At 47.9% G+C, this 17,056-nt stretch overlaps 1 protein-coding gene across 4 annotated transcripts in view; it reads right to left on the bottom strand.

The window, feature by feature from the left end:
* The window catches only part of CENPJ (centromere protein J), a 261,058-nt gene that overhangs the window by 61,082 nt on the left and 182,920 nt on the right, over positions 1-17,056 (bottom strand). For 3 of the 4 annotated variants that reach the window (XM_069202296.1, XM_069202295.1, XM_069202297.1), the window contains one exon: positions 11,169-11,254. In XM_069202296.1, the coding sequence (XP_069058397.1) occupies positions 11,169-11,254 (86 nt within the window). The remainder of the gene's footprint in view (positions 1-11,168; positions 11,255-17,056) is intronic. The other variant, XM_069202298.1, reaches the window with a different exon arrangement.

Genomic DNA, 17,056 nt, shown 5'->3' with positions numbered 1-17,056 from the left:
AACTATTCAGTGCTTATGACTATACATGGAAATCCCCTACGAGAAAACTGTGTTGTCATTTGCAAGTGATGCAGCACAAGTTCAGGCGAACAGGCTTTTGTCACCCAATCATCCAGGCAAGGGAATACAGACACTCCCTTCCTTCTGAGGTCCGCTGCAACTACCACCTCACCTTCGTGAAGATTTGAGGTGCGGAAGTAAGACCAAAAGGAAGGACCGCAAACTGCTAGTGTTGCAACCCTACCACAAACCGGAGATACTTCCCGTGCGACTTCAGAATGGGGATATGAAATTAAGCATCCTGCAAGTCGACAGACACCATCCAGTCTTCCTCGTTCAATGACGGAAGCACCTGTGCTAGAGTCAGCATTTTGAATTTCTCCAGTTTGAGGAACCAATTCAAAATCCTCCGGTTCTGGATAGGCCTCCTTCTTGGGAATCAGTAAATACCTTGAATAGCATCCCTGACCCTTTCCCAGCTCTGGAACCAACTCCACTGCACCCCTTAACAAAAGGACTTGCACCTCCTGCTGAAACAACAGGAGATGATCTTCCGTGCAAAATGAATGACGGAGAGCGATCGGGGAGACTCCCGAAAAGGAAGGGCATAACCTTTCTCCACAATATTGAGCACCCAAGAGTCTGATGTGATAAACTGCCACTCGTGGAGAAAATTAAAAAGCCTTCCACCTACAGGACAAGTATGATGCAAGGAGGAGAGAAAACCAGGGCTGCTTTCCTTGATTGGTTCCCCCAGAGGAAGATGATGTGACAGGAGGCTGCTGAGTGGCTCCCCCTGTTCTAACCCTCCCCTAACCTCTATAAGACCTACTGAGAGGATTGGCAGGATGCTGCATGCTGGACTATGGCCTCCCACAAAAAGAGGACTCCCGGCCAAACCCCCTGAACCTCCCAAGGGTGTGGATGCTGAAATCTGGAGTCCCAAGGACTTTGCAGTAGCCTTGCTGTCTTTAAAACACTCCAAAGCTGAGTCAGCCTTGGATCCAAACAACTTCTCGCCATCAAACAGAAGGTCCAACAAAGTTGTTTGAACATCCGTGGAAAAGCCAGAAGACCTAAGGCATGCATGCATCCTGGTCGCCACCAAAGTGCCCATTGCCCTGGCAACTGAATCTGCTGTGTCCAAACCAGACTGGATAACCTGCTTGGCCGCCACTTGAGTGTTTAAGAGGAGTTCATCAAACTGCCCCTGCACATCCTGAGGCAAGCTTGGCACCACAGCTCTTGCCGTGTCCATCAGGGAATGAATGTACCTCCCCAGCACACAGGTAGCATTGACAGACTTCAAGGCCATACTGCACAAGGAGAAACCGTTCTTTGCCATTTTCTCCATTCGCTTAGACTCTATCTGATGGAGTAGCAGGGAACGAAACAGATGCATACCAGGCAGAACAAGAGGCTTGGCGTTGGATGCAGAGACAAAAACTGTGGATCTCCTGGAGCAACTCAGTACCTCCTAGCCACAATCCTGGAAACCACTGGAGCCGTGACAGGTTTCCTCCACATATCTAGAATGGGCTCAGTAAGGGCATCATTAAACGGGAGTAGGGGCTTCGCAGACGTAGAGGAAGGATGCAACACCTCAGTCAGGATGTTCCTCTTCACCTCCGATGCTGGTAAAGGAAGTTCTAAGAATTCAGCAGCCTTTCTTATCACACTGAATTCACCAGAGGATGTATCTAGGCCACTTGCAGAGTCCAGGCCCTGAAATTCACCCATAGGCTCAGGAAGCTACCTATCCTCCAACAGCTGTTGCCGATACTCCTGCTCCTCCAAGAGCCTCAAGCCCCTCCTTCTTGATCTCAGTCTGGCCTCCAACCGCGGTGTCAACAGAGAATTAGCCGACGTCGACGACGCCAGTTTGAAAGCAGATGGACAACTCCGGCGAAGGAAAGGGTGGAGATACACTGCATCCCGATCAGGACCCATTCAGCGCCTGCATCGGCGCCGTCGGCAACATCATCTAGAGTGACGACATCATCTGCGCCGAACCAGCATCTTCAGCTTGATAGAAGGGTACAAACGGGGCCTGTTTGTACGGCGCTGGCAAACCCAGTGTAAAAACGAATGGACTAGTTGAAAATGCTAAACATAGCATTAAGAAAGGCTGCTGGATCCGCTCCCGGAGTCGGGAAGGCAGGAAACCTCTGCTGGTCCTGAGGCAATTGAGCTGAATCTGAAGTTTGTGCCACCAGCTCCTGATTTGACACAGGAGAAAAGTGAACCGGAGGACTCGCCGGGGACTCGAAGATCTCTAGCAACGATGGCGCCGAAGAAGCCTGTGCACTCTGCGGAGTGACCGTTGGACTGACCTCCCATGCCGTACGGCATCGTTTCAGATGGGACCAAGACCGATCCCTGGAAGAACGGCGTCGAGAATTGGGTTGGTGCCGCTTCTTATGTGACCGCGAGGACTTCTGCATAGAAGAGTCCCTTGCCTTAGATCTTCGATGACCCTTATGCTCAGTCTTAGCTTTTGCCAAGAAGAGCTTAGCCTCTCTCTTCTTCAAGGCCTTCGGGATCATCCGCTGGCAGGACACACTCACCTCCACGCCATAGTCCAAGCTTAAGCACCACAAGCAGTCCTCATGAGGATCTGTGACTGACATGCGACCTCCCGCACTCATGACAAGGCTTAAAGCCAGATTTCTTCGGTGGAGACATTGTAATCGACAACAACAACACCTTCGAAATAGTAACTGTTCGAGAGCCAGTTAAAACCGTTAGGGTTGAAGGCGTGGAAAAAAAGGGAACTGGCGTCAGCACGCCAGCGAGGAATCCTTATTGCCACGATGATGTCAGATGGAGTTGCATGCGGAGCTGTTCAATTGTGACGTCCTCATCAACATGAAGAGCTAGGAAAAAAAATTCCACTGAATGCTGGTGCATTGGGAGAATTCATAAGGTGAGGCATCCACAGGTAGTTGTATCCATCAGAATCCTAGTGCCTCTTCACTAGTAGACGGCATTGAGATATCCTGTATTTACTATAACAATGATTACATCAGGGAGACAAGCAATTTTCTTCCTCCTAGAGACACAAATAGTGGTTTCTATTATCCTTCGGGGGCTCTGACAGAGACAGTGTGTCGTTCACTGCTGGCATGTGCACAGGTACAGGGATTTCTTAAATTAACAGCAACTATGGACAAGACAAGGCTAACTGCAGATAGATTCTGCAGAAGGCATCTGCTGCTGTCAAGCCACTGCTCACCTTCAAAGATGCATTGATTAACCCAATTATGGGTGCCTGGATCACAAAACCTTCTGATGGATACTTCTAATTGCAAATTCCTCACCTTTAGAATATGTCCTAGGCACCAGATTGGATCCAGAAGATTTTCTTAGCAGTGCTCCTGCACACTGCTGGAGATGGTGCCTCCCCTGCATGCCAATGTCAATTCTTTTCTTCCTACTACTTTGAACGTGGACCTGGAACTCTGCTCACACCTTTGTCAGTTTTTAATGACCTCCAAACTGAAATCCAGTGTGCAAGGGAATAATGTTCCCTCCTAAAATACAGACTTCAAACCATGACATAACTAGAGAAAGCAGATGCTGGTCACAGACCCGCACAAGGTGTGTCTTTGGTGCTTGGTTCGAGGCATGACTAAGTAATGCAGTGAGTGTGCCTTCAAACACTGCAAGGCTAAGCTGTATGTCACCAAACACAAGAAAGTAGTAACAAGCCTCGCTTAAATCCCACTCTAAGTCGGACCCATTCCATCTCTTGAGGTCACTCCCATGAGAAGTTTTCACAACTGAAGTCTTCCAGTAAGTTAAAGTTCAAGCAGAAGTATAAGAAGGCAAAGCAAAACTAAACCCCATCCAGTCATTCTCAATGAGAAGAGAGGTTGCAAAGGAGTAAATGCGCAGATCAACCTTGCTCATCATCTCATAGTAAGGAGCAGATTTTGCAGTTGATCCCTATGCGCCCTGATTTTCCCTGGGCATCAGCAACGCCACAACAAATTGAGGCCTTTAAGGAGGCCATGCTGCAAATCTTTGGCACGCTTCCAGCTCACTCTAGCATGCCTTTGGCCCCCAAGGAATCAGCAAGGGTCTGCAATCGGATCATCACCAGCGGATCCATCCTCACTGCTATCTGGACACCTTGGACCCTTCACGAGGTCAGCATAGACTACAGGGCAGACTTCGACTCTAGCTCAGAGACTGCGGCAGTACCTCCTTCACTGATACTGGTGTCATCCAAGGTCAAGCTCTGAATCTGCAACAGTGCACCTGGTCCTCATACAGCCTAAGTATGATGCTATGCTACCCCTAGCACAAAGGCACCCTCAATGGTTCCACTGTCTTTTTGGCTCTGACTCTGCTGAGAGCCTGCTACCATTTAGGTATGACAAAAAGGGAGATGATTTGCCCCCCTTACTAATAACAGCTTTTATACAGATGTGAATGGACTGCAGTAGATTAGGGTGGGTGGAGTAGAGTGGGGTGGGGTGGGGTAGACTGTAGTGAAGTGGAGTATATTGGATCATAGTGGAGTGAATTGAGGTGGGGTAGACTGAAGTGGGGTAGATTATAATGGGTTACATTAGAGTGGGGTTGACTGGGTTAGATTGAGTGGAGTGTGGTTGTAGGAAGCTGGCTCTGTATGTACTATCTCAAAGTGAGAGATAGTGTGCACAGTCCAGGGGTTCCCCTTAGAGGTTGATAGTGGCAATAGTAAAATAATACTAATGCTCTATTGTGGTAGTGTGGTCAAGCAGTTAGGCTTATCAGAGGGTAGTGTTAAGTATTTGTTGTACACAGGCAATAAATGGGGACACACACTTGTAGGAAGTTGGCTCTGTATGTACTATTTCAAAGTAAGGAATAGTATGCACAGAGTCCAAGGGTTCCCCTTAGAGGTAAGATAGTGGCAAAAAGAGATAATACTAATGCTCTATTTTGTGGTAGTGTGGTCGAGCAGTAGGCTTATCAAAGAAGTAGTGTTAAGCATTTGTTGTTCACACACAGGCAATAAATGAGGAACACACACTCAGAGACAATTCCAGGCCAATAGGTTTTTGTATAGAAAAATATATTTTCTTAGTTTATTTTAAGAACCACAGGTACAAGATTTACATGTAATACTTCAAATGAAAGGTATTGCAGGTAGGTACTTTAGGAACTTTGAATTAGCAAAATATCATATACAGTTTTCACATAAATGACATATAGCTATTTTAAAACTAGACAGTGCAATTTTCAACAGTTCCTGGGGGGAGTAAGAGTTTGTTAGTTTTTGCAGGTAAGTAAACCACCTACGGGGTTCAAGTTTGGGTCCAAGGTAGCCCACCGTTGGGGGTTCAGAGCAACCCCAAAGTTACCACACCAGCAGCCCAGGGCCGGTCAGGTGCAGAGGTCAAAGTGGTGCCCAAAATGCATAGGCTTCAATGGAGAAGGGGGTGCCCCGGTTCCAGTCTGCCACCAGGTAAGTACCCGCGTCTTCGGAGGGCAGACCAGGGGGGTTTTGTAGGGCACAAGGGGGGGGGGGGAGGGGGGGGGGGAATACAAGTCCACACAGAAAGTACACCCTCAGCGGCGCAGGGACGGCCGGGTGCAGTATGCAAACAAGCGCCAGGTTTGTAATAGAAATCAATGGGAGACCAAGGGGTCTCTTCAGCGATGCAGGCAGGCAAGGGGGGGCTCCTCGGGGTACCCACCACCTGGGAAAGGGAGAGGGCCACCTGGGGGTCGCTCCTGCACTGGAGGTCGGATCCTTCAGGTCCTGGGGGCTGCGGGTGCAGTGTCCTTACCAGGCGTCGGGTTCTTAGAAGCAGGCAGTCGCGGTCAGGGGGAGCCTCGGGATTCCCTCTGCAGGCGTCACTGTGGGGGCTCAGGGGGGTCAACTCTGGCTACTCACGGTCTCGCAGTCGCCGGGGAGTCCTCCCTGAAGTGATTGTTCTCCACAAGTCGAGCCGGGTGCAGAGTGTCAAGTCTCACACTTCCGGCAGGAAACGCAAGTTGTTTCAAAGTTGCTTCTTTGTTGCAAAGTTGCAGTCTTTGGTGAACAGAGCCGCTGTCCTTGGGAGTTCTTGGTCCTTCTAGATGCAGGACAGTCCTCTGAGGATTCAGAGGTCGCTGGTCCCTGTGGAAAGCGTCGCTGGAGCAGTGTCTTTAGAAGTGGGGAGACAGGCCGGTAGAGCTGGGGCCAAAGCAGTTGGTGTCTCCGTCTTCTCTGCAGGGTTTTTCAGCTTAGCAGTCCTCTTCTTCTTAGGTTGCAGGAATCTGAGTTCCCAGGTTCTGGGGAGCCCCTAAATACAGAATTTAGGGGTGTGTTTAGGTCTGGGAGGGCAGCAGCCAATGGCTACTAGCCCTGAGGGTGGCTACACCCTCTTTGTGCCTCCTCCCAAGGGGAGGGGGTCACATTCCTATCCCTATTGGGGGAATCCTCCATCTGCAAGCTGGAGGATTTCTAAAAGTCAGAGTCACCTCAGCTCAGGTTGCCTTTGGGGCTGTCCTGACTGGCCAGTGACTCCTCCTTGTTTTTCTCATTATCTCCTCCGGCCTTGCTGCCAAAAGTGGGGCCGTGGCCGGAGGAGGCAGGCAACTCCACTAGCTGGAATGCCCTGGGGTGCTGTAACAAAGGGGGTGAGCCTTTGAGGCTCACCGCCAGGTGTTACAGTTCCTGCAAGGGGGAGGTGATAAGCATCTCTACCCAGTACAGGCTTTGTTACTAGCCACAGAGTGACAAAGGCACTCTCCCCATGTGGCCAGCAACATGTCTCGAGTGTGGCAGGCTGCTAAAACCAGTCAGCCTACATGGGTAGTCGGTTAAGGTTTCAGGGGGCACCTCTAAGGTCCCCCCTGGGGTGTATGTTACAATAAAATGTACACTGGCATCAGTGTGCATTTATTGTGCTGAGAAGTTTGATACCAAACTTCACAGTTTTCAGTGTAGCCATTATGGTGCTGTGGAGTTCGTCCATGACAGACTCCCAGACCATATACTCTTATGGCTACCCTGCACTTACAATGTCTAAGGTTTTGCTTAGACACTGTAGGGGCACAGTGCTCATGCACTTGTACCCTCACCCATGGTATAGTGCACCCTGCCTTAGGGCTCTAAGGCCTGCTAGAGGGGTGACTTATCTATACTGCATAGGCAGTGTGGGGTTGGCATGGCACCCTGAGGGGAGTGCCATGTCGACTTAGTCGTTTTGTCCTCACTAGCACACACAAGCTGGCAAGCAGTGTGTCTGTGCTGAGTGAGGGGTCCCCAGGGTGGCATAAGATATGCTGCAGCCCTTAGAGACCTTCCCTGGCATCAGGGCCCTTGGTACCAGGGGTACCAGTTACAAGGGACTTACCTAGATGCCAGGGTGTGCCAATTGTGGAAACAAAAGTACAGGTTAGGGAAAGAACACTGGTGCTGGGGCCTGGTTAGCAGGCCTCAGCACACTTGCAAATCAAAACTTAGCATCAGCAAAGGCAAAAAGTCAGGGGGTAACCATGCCAAGGAGGCATTTCCTTACAACACTCAACAGTTCCTGGGGGAGGTAAGTAAAGGTTAGTTTGTCAGGTAAGTAAAGCTCTTACAAAGTTTAGTCTCTGGGGCATAGGCAGTCCATTGTTGGTGGTTCAAGTTAACCCCAAACACCCAGCAACACAGGGCCGGTCAGGTGCAGAGGTCAAAGCAGGGCCAAAATAACATAGGCACCTATGGAGACTACGGTTCCTCCGGTTCCAGTCTGCTAGCAGGTAAGTACCTGCATCGTTGGGGAGCAGACCAGGGGGGTTTTGTAGAGCACTGGGGAAGGGGGGGTCCCCAAACAGGCACACAAAATACACCCTCAGTGGTACAGGGGCTGCTGGGTGCAGTGTGCAAAGTAGGTGTCAGGTTTTGCGTTGGTTTCAATGGAGGGACCCAGGGGTCAATCTGGCAATGCAGGCAGGGCATAGGCAGGCTTCTCGGGCCAGCCACTGGCTGGGCAAAGATGAGGGCCGCCTGCTGGTCACTCCTGCACCGGTAGTTGGTTCCTCTCGGGCCTGGGGCTGCGGGTGCAGTGCTTCTTCCAGGCATCAGGTTCTTTGTTACCGGGCAGTCACGGTCAGGGGGATCGTATGGATTATCTCTGCAGGCGTCGCCGTGGGGATGCAGGGAGGTCGCCTCAGGGTGGACACATCGTAGGAGTCCCCTGGGGTTCCTCTCTGCGGTGTTGGTTTCTCTGGACAGGGGCCGGGTGCAGAGTGTTGGGGACTCACGCTTCAGGAGTGAGGTGAGAGTCCCTTTAAAGATGGTTTCTTCTTTGCTGCTTTGGACAGAGCCGCTGTCCATGGGAGTTTCTTGGTCCTTTTGGTTTGCAGGGCAGTCCTCTAAGTTGGCAGAGGTCGCTGGGCCCGCTGGATGTGTCGCTGTTGCAGGGTCTTTGAATCTGGAGACAGGCCAGTAGGACTGGGGCCAAAACAGCTGTTGTCTCCTTCTCTGCAGGGTTTTCAGGTCAGCAGTCCTTCTAGTTAGGTCATCAGGAATCTGATTTCCTGGGGTCAGGGTCGCCCCTAAATACTAGATTTAGGGGTGAGCTTAGGGCTGGAGGGCAGTAGCCAATGGCTACTGTCCCTGAGGGTGGCTACACCCTCCTTGTGCCTCCTCCCTTTGTGGAGGGGGCACAACCCTAATCCTATTGGGCTAAATCCTCCAAAGCAAGATGGAGGATTTTCTAAGGAAGGGGTCACCTCTGCTCTGGACACCTTAGGGGCTGTGCTGGCTGGAGGGTGACTCCTCCTTGTTTTTCTCATTAACTGCTCCGCACTTGCCACCAAAAGTGGGGGCTGTGTCCGGGGCGCTGGCATCTCCACTAGCTGGAGTGCCCTGGGGCGTTTTAACACCAGGCTTGAGCCTTTAAGGCTCACTGCCAGGTGTTACAGTTCCTGCAGGGTGAGGTGTTAAGCACCTCCACCCATGACAGGCTTTGGTCCTGGCCACAGAGTGCACAAAGTCACTCACCCCATGTGGCCAGAAACTAGTCTGGAAATGGCAGGCTGGCAGAGACCGGTCAGCCTAGCACTAGCAGTTGGGCTGCATGCAGGGGGCATCTCTAAGATGCCGTTTGAGTACATTTCTCAATAAATCTCACACTGGCATCAGTGCGGATTTATTGTGCTGAGAAGTTTGATTCCAAACATCCCAGTATTCAATGTAGTTTTGGAACTGTGGAGTTCGTGTTTGACAAACTCCCAGACCATATACTCAACATGGCTACTCTGCACTTACAATGTCTAAGAATTGGCTTAGACACTGTAGGGGCATAGTGCTCATGCAACTATGTCCTCACCTGTGGTATAGTGCACCCTGCGTTAGGGCTTTAAGGCCTGCTAGAGGGGTGACTTACCTATGCCAGAGGCAGTGGGTTGTTGGCATGGCACCCTGAGGGAAGTGCCATGTCGACTTTGTCATTTTCTCCCCACCAGCACACACAAGCTGTGAGGCAGTGTGCATGTGCTGAGTGAGGGGTCCCCAGGGTGGCATAAGACATGCTGCAGCCCTTAGAGACCTTCCCTGGCCACAGGGCCCTTGGTACCAGGGGTACCTTTCACAAACTGTGTGCCAGGGCTGTGCCAATTGTGGAGGCAAAGGTACAGATTTAGGGAAAGAACACTGTTGCTGGGGCCTGTTTAGCAGGGTACCAGCACACTTTCAATAAAGGTGGCATCAACAAATGGCAAAAAAGTTAGAGGGCAACCATGCCAACAGTGGCATTTTCCTACAAGGATAGATTTGGGTAGATTGTAGTGAAGAGGGGTAAACTTGATTGTAGTGTAGTGGATTGGGATAGACTGGAGTAAGGTAGATTGGGTTAGATGGAAGTGGTGTGGGGTGGGTAAATTGGGGTGGGGTAAACTGAAGTGGAGTAGATTGGGTTACATTGTAGCAAAGTGGTGTGGGTGGATTGGAGTATGGCAGATTGTAGTGGGATAAGTGGTGTGAAGGGGAGTAGAGTGGAGTGTCACATTGTGGAGTGAGTGTCACAGATTGGAATGGTGTGAAGTCACATGGCGTGTCGCAGAGCATGTTAGAGTGGAGGGGCGTGCAGTGGAGTGGCATGTTGTACAGTGGAGTGGAAGGTCATAGAGTGGAGTGGTGTAGTGTGGAGTAAGCATGGTGTGGTAGCGCACTGCTGTTACTAACAACACATTTTCAATTAAAATGGCCATTACATTTGCACTCAAATAGGGTTTTACTGCACACAAACAATAATGTGTACAAATGTCATCAACTGGTGTGCTGATGTGTTTTGATCATATTCAAATATTTGTTTCCACTAAACTTCAGAATTAAAACACAAAACATGCTTGAAAACATCCCACACCCTCTCCTCTTACATGGGTACTCAGCAGGATTGTCAGAAACATTCTCTCACTTTGAAGTTCAAGAAATAACACCAAGCTCCCTGGGCAAGAAAGCCTGACATTTGACCTCTGTCTTTGAATGTACAGCAAATGTGACAAGATAAGACTAAGATTTAAAGGCCTGTTTACAGAAAGCAAGTTTGATGAAGAATACAGTAAACAAGGTTTGAGCAACAGAAGGGACACACTCAAGATGGACAGCCTAAAGAAAATAAAGCCACCAAATAGAAAGTCAGAAAATGCAAGTTATAAACCACGAAGCCAATGCTAATCAATGGGTGGAATGCATTTCTAGGTTAGCGTTCAAAATGTACCCAAGACATCTTTAGCAAACCCGACAGCTGCACTATCTGGTAGGCTTCAATCTAAGATGAATACTTTGGCCATGTTTAACACTTAAAATGCTAAAAGAAGAATGATGTTCACAACATAGTTTATATATAGTTTGTTGGCTGTGCTTCATGTGATGAGAGAACTAACACAAGACTAACATAAAATAACTGCTGTTCATGGGGTTAACGCCATAGAGCAGATGCTCCAGAATAAAAGGTGGTCTCCATAAAACATGTGGAAGTCCACTAGGCTCACAACGAAAAGGGTAAAGGAGTTACGTAAAACCCCCTAATCCATAATCAAGAAAACCATTATTTCAATATAATTTCTAGAACACCATGACCACAAATAGTGACAAAAAAATGAAAAAAAATTATAGCTTCTTTGTAATGGGCCAACACTCAATGCCTTTATTTTCATTTAGAGCCATGTGGAGCAGATGAGCGGTCACTACTTACAGACTTTGAAAACTCTGACAAATGTACCTTCCTGGTATCCATGGTTCCCACACTGGTCATCAAATTTAGCTTTCCAGAGGATTTTCCTATCCAAAAAAGTATAGATGTATAAATCACACAATGACTACAGCTGTAAGCAAAAGTAGAGATCATAAATGAAACCCAAACCTATGCAACAAACAAATTAGACAGCTTTCTATATTTGAAGAAAACACTATGTATGGAGTGAACTCTACTGGCTAAATGTATCCAAATAATTCCCTTATGGTGGAGGGAATTCATCAGGTGCATTTTATGTTCTATTAAAAGTATAAACCAGAAACTGAAACATTTCCAGTTCCTTCTAGACTCTTAATGAGGCCCATAATTTGTTTTAAGAAAGGGTGAGCCCAACAGTGCACAATCGTTTTTCACAATGAATAGTGTTCCAGATTTTCTTTGTAAGAGAATTATAAAGTGAGGGCACAAAATTGCACAGTATCACTTGTTCACATTTGCATTTTATGCTCAACATTAGAAAACAACTCTTTATTTTTAGTCTTTTCAGATTAAACTACACATACTGTGAGCCTAACAGTACCTATACACAACAGGGTATCATGGAAGTCAGTAAAACAGGAGGAACAGCAAAATCAAGCAGCTTTCAGGTACAACAGCAGGGATGGCTGCCCTCCAGAGACATAAAAGAATGCAATTTGAGAGTAAAGAATGAAAATATTACTTACTTGTAGGAGTAGTTTAAAGCCTGAAGAATGTTCTGGATTTGTATGCTGTGCATTTTACCACCATCTAGTGATTGGGCCTGGAATTATTTGTTTGTAGTCTCTCTCTTTTTTAATTTATTGTTTTGAATGAGCCTCCTTGTATTGTATTGCAGCATTCATATAGCGCTTATTTCCCCCAAATGCTCTGGAAATTTGAACTTAGTCATTATCTTTTGAATCGTTTTCCCCTTGGCAACTTTTATGTGGTTGTTGCCTTCTTTGTTTGATGTCTTGAGAATCATCTTTGCCTGGTGGAGGTGGGTGGGTTGCATGTGAATTCAGTAAATTCTTCAAGCTGCAGAACTACTCCTACTGGTAAGCAGCCTAACTGTTTTGCAGCACAAATCTTTTTTGGATTCACACACTGTGCACTGAATATATGGACGTATTTTCTGATGTTTCGAGGCTGGTTTATTTTGAGTGAATTAGCAAACAAGTGTTTTAACTTGGGGCTCTCTTATGGCTTGGATGCAAGTAATGTTTTGTGACAGTGTGTACTGAGGACCATGTAGCTGCAGCACAGATATCCTATGCCACACTTTCCAGGAAGGCCATAGTTGATCCCTTAGTCCTTGATGAACGTACTTGTGGTCTCCGAGTGTTACTCCTGCTTTGCTGCAACAATATTGCATTGTTTTTAAAATCCACCTTGCAATGGTACCCTTATGACAAGGAAGCCTTAATTGTGCAGGTGTGAAAGCTACAAAGAATTGCTCCTCGTTTCTGAATGTTTGTGTCTTTTATAGACAGTAAATAATCACTCGTGTGACATTTAATGTGTGTAGGACCTTTTCTGCCTGTGTGTTTGGCTAGTGGAAAAAGACTGGCAATTCCATGTCTTAGTTAACATGGAACCACAACACCAACTTTGGTAGGGCTCCTGTGTTTGTTCTCATTATCACCTTCACCATATGTATTTAAAGATACGGTTCCTTGTGGTAAGAGCTTGAATTTTGCTTACTCTTCTTAATGTTGTGATGGCAATCAAAGTCCGTTTTTCTAATTTGAAATTTTGGCTGTGTTGTACTTTTGCTCAAACTGTGATTTTATCAGCTGTGTTAGTACCACATTGAGATTTCATGTTTTGCTCCTGCTACGAATCATTTTATTACTGGTGTGGTGAAGAAGCTTTCCCCATTACCCCTCTTGTGTATGCTACAATGGCCACTAGGTGGACATTTAGCAAGGCGTAAGAAAGGTGTTTGTCTAACAGGTGTGTAAGGTATATGGTCACCATGGAGTTCTGCGACCAGTCGCTGCAGTCTTTTGGTTACACCAGTGTATTAAGCTATTCCACCTGTCAGTGTAACATCTTGTAGTAGGCCACCTTGCTTCCTTAATTATTTGCATTGACGTTGCTGGTAGGTTTAGAGATCCAAACCTTCAGTTTTCAGGAGCCATGCTGCCTGGCTCATGTGGCTTGTTACCGATGGCACACTTGTGCCATGACTAGGTATTGAGGAAATAATCGTAGCAAAATGTTCCTGAGCATTTTATTGATATAGCATTCCCTAGAGATCTTGGGTGGTTAAATTTCAATTGAAGTTTAGACTTTTTTTATTTTTTCGTGATTTAGGAACAACCCCAGGAGCGTGCCCCACTAAGAATTCTCTTACTCTAACTCCCATTTAATTGAAGTGTTTGCGTATCTGTTTCTATGCTCAGCTTTCCTGACAGCTGTATCGCCACTAGTGATTACCCTTTCTTTATCACCCATTTTCCTATGTCTTGGACTAGTTTGGATAACTTGTACAACATTCTTCCCTCGTTTGTTGAGGCAGAAAATCACTCTTGTATGGTCTGTTCAGATTAATGCAGTCTTTCCCTTCAGGTGTTTTTGGAAGGCCTTTAGGGCTAGAAAAGATAATGTTGAGTTCCAGCACATTTATGTGCTGTACTGCCTCTCTAAGGTTCCCTTGTCCACTCATGTATGTTCTGCATGTGAGCTCCCCATCCTGTGTGTGATGCGTCAGTTGTAATGGTATTTGAGGGAGTTGTTTTTCTGAAAGTTTTTCCCTTCCTTCCTCAAATCCTGCGACTGCATTTCTCTTTCTACTTGGACAGTAAGAATCACTAGATAGTCCCAAACTCTGTTGCTTGTGACCACTATTGCTGCAGCCACTCCTGTACAACCTTATGCAAAGTCTTAGTTGGAGTATCAAGGTGACTCATGAGGCCATCATGCCAAACATTTTCCCCATAACCCTACAGTTCTCACTGTCAGACGTTAGCCCTTCTGGTAAAGAGGAGTCTGATCCAGTGTTGCTTGGGCCTTTCTGGTCACTGGAAATGCTCTCTTAGTCTGGGAGTTCAGAGTTGCACCCAAAAGATAATTTTTTCTTGTTTCTGGGATGACTTTTTATAGTTGACGGAGAACCCCAAGTTGTGAAGTGTCTTTATAACTGGGTGTATGCTGTTTTGGCACTGTTTGAACATCCTTGCCTCACTAGCCAGTCATCCAGCTAAGGGTACATTTGTATTCTCTTCTTTCTGCGGTGTGCTGCCACCACAGACACGCACTTTGTGAACACTCTTAGTGCTGATTTAATTCCAAAGGGTAATACCCTGATTTGGTGGAGCACATTGTCCACTACAAATGTGAGGAGCTTCCATTGTTGTCTGTTCATTTGTATATGTGTAGAAGGCTGGCTCAGTTTATGGTGTACACCTATGGTGTGGCACCCTATATTGAGTCCAGGCAACCCTTATCAATAGGGAATAGGTGTCCAGATAGCAGAAACTCCCAAGAGGTAGCTGAGGCAATCAGCTAAACCTTATCCAGGAGGAATGTAAAGGACTTGCAATACCACAGTAGTCGGACAGTAACTCACTCACAGGAAAGAACCACACATGTGTTGCACAAATTAAGCACTACTACCAAACTAGCATTGGTATATCTCCCTTTGGAGATATTTACACACAATATATATATACACAAAATAACTAACAAAAATAGCACAAAATACACAGGGCCCTGGAGATGGGCAAACTATTTACTAAAAAAGTGGAATGTGAAATAGTGACCCTAACCAAGTTAAGTGTGGTAGTTAGCTAGGGGCTGGAGCAGATAGCAACACCAGAGGAAAGTATAGTAAGTGTCCCCAGCAACCAGGTGCAAGGTAGTTACCCACCCAGTTGTCCGACAGGCTAACACAGAGTGTAGTGGTTGGAGTTTGTAGAATTAAGGACCTTTCCCTGTGGACCCCGAGGAAATCAGCACACAAGGGGATGGATGGAGCGTGTCCTTAACCCATGATACCCAGAAGTCAGGAGTACCTACACCAGGGACCCAGATGCAGAGGGGAGAAGGAACTCTCTCTGAACTCAGTGAATGTCTCGGACTGTCCAGCTGCTGTCCCGACCCATGGACCAGGCCGGTGGAACCCAGGGACGGATTCTGAACATGGAGAACCTGCAAAGGAAGGGGACAGAGGTCCAGCACCCTTGGAGGTGCTCAGGTGGTGCAGGTGGCACTGCCCACCCTCCTGAAGGTGAAGTTCCTTTAAGTCGGTAGAAGAAGAAGTCCAGCTGCTGGGTCCAGGAGCTGCAGAAGAGCCCAAGAGTTGCCTACGAGCTGTCTCCTGACAGTCGCTGCATTGCAGGAGGGTCAGTGACCAGCTAGGTCACCAATTAGCACTGGAAAGTGCAAGTAGGAGCTGCAGAAGAGTTTGCAAAGTTTTGGGGACCAGCAAGACCAAGGAGACTCTACCCAGGAGGGGGAGTAAGGGCCGGCCCTCAGCACGCAGGAAGGCCAGCAGAGGTCAATGGAGCCCCACGGGTCACCACAGGAGAAGTTCACAGGGAGTCACAAGGAGGACTTATAAGTACAACAAAACAGAAGTCCCATGTCGCAGAAGCTATAGGACAGGGGTTGTTCTTAGGACAGCAGAGTGCTGGAGGCTGGGACTTTTTGGTGCCTGGAGATCTCCTAGAGGAAGAGTCAACAAGCCTTGGCAGGTGCATCAGTCATGGTGCACAGGGGTTCCAGTCCAGTGGCAGGAGCAGAGGTCCACAATCTCCCAAGTTGGTTACAAAACAAGCAGGACATAGACGAGGCCACAGACTCACCGCCTGTGAAGAAGGATCTTCAGATTGTCTGTTGTCAGCAGACCCCACCAGCGGGTCAACGTTGTCTTGAGGCGCCTGCAGATGCAGGGGAGTGACTCCTTCACTCTAAGGGAGATTCCTTTTTGCTTCCTGGTGCAAAGAGTCCTTGTGACCCTGGAGGATGCACAGCCTTGGATGTTGCAGAATTCTTGCAGGATCCAGAGAAACAATGTTGCAATCAGAGCCTTCCCACCAGAAGTAGACTTGTTCGGTTCCAAAGCAGACCAGCAGCAGTTCCAGAGGCCAGGAGCAGAAGATGTCTTGCAGAGAGCTCCTTGGAGAGTTTTGCTTGACGAATCTGAGGACCCTACTGCAAGGAAGCCCTTAAGTAACCCAAAAATGGGGTTGGTCACTCTCTGCAGTGAACCACCTATCAGAGGGGGTCAGGTATGTCATCTACTTGGCCTAACCAGTCAGGTACTCCCAGGGGCCTCTGCAAATCGTATTTCCAAGATGGCAAAATCAAGTGGCCACCTGGCAAAGCTCCGTGCACCTCTCTAGGGGAGGAGCTAGACAGGGAGGTGGTTACTCCCATGTCCTTTGTGTTGTTTCATGCAAGAGTGGGAACCCTGAACTGGTGCAAACCGGATTATGCAAGGAGGGCACCAAATATGCCCTTCAAATCAGTGTGGTGGCGCTCAGAGGCCACCCAGCCCCAGCCCTTAGACACCTAATACAAAAGGGGAGGTGGTCACAACTCACCCTTGCAGGAAGTCCTTTGTTCTGCTGCTCCAGCCCGAGCCTGGCTCACCAGCAGGATGGCTGAACAGTGTCTGGGGTCAGCAGCATTGTGAGCTGACAACTAGACCCCGCGAGGCTGCACAGGCAGAACTGGGGGATCCTCTAAGGAATCCCCAGAGTACATGCTATCATGCAACTAACACTGGAATCGGTGTAGTTGCAAGATAACAACATGTTTGATGCCAAACATGTCTAGGTTCAGAGAAGCCATTATGTAGTTGGACCACTCGTGCTGACCAGTGTCCACTACATACCTTTACCTCACACTTAGAGAAA

The sequence above is a fragment of the Pleurodeles waltl genome, chromosome 8, assembly GCF_031143425.1.
Source record: "Pleurodeles waltl isolate 20211129_DDA chromosome 8, aPleWal1.hap1.20221129, whole genome shotgun sequence".
Taxonomy (NCBI): Eukaryota; Metazoa; Chordata; class Amphibia; order Caudata; family Salamandridae; genus Pleurodeles; species Pleurodeles waltl.
The sequence above is the reverse complement of the archived record's forward strand: the minus strand, read 5'-3'. Positions and strand labels throughout refer to the sequence as shown.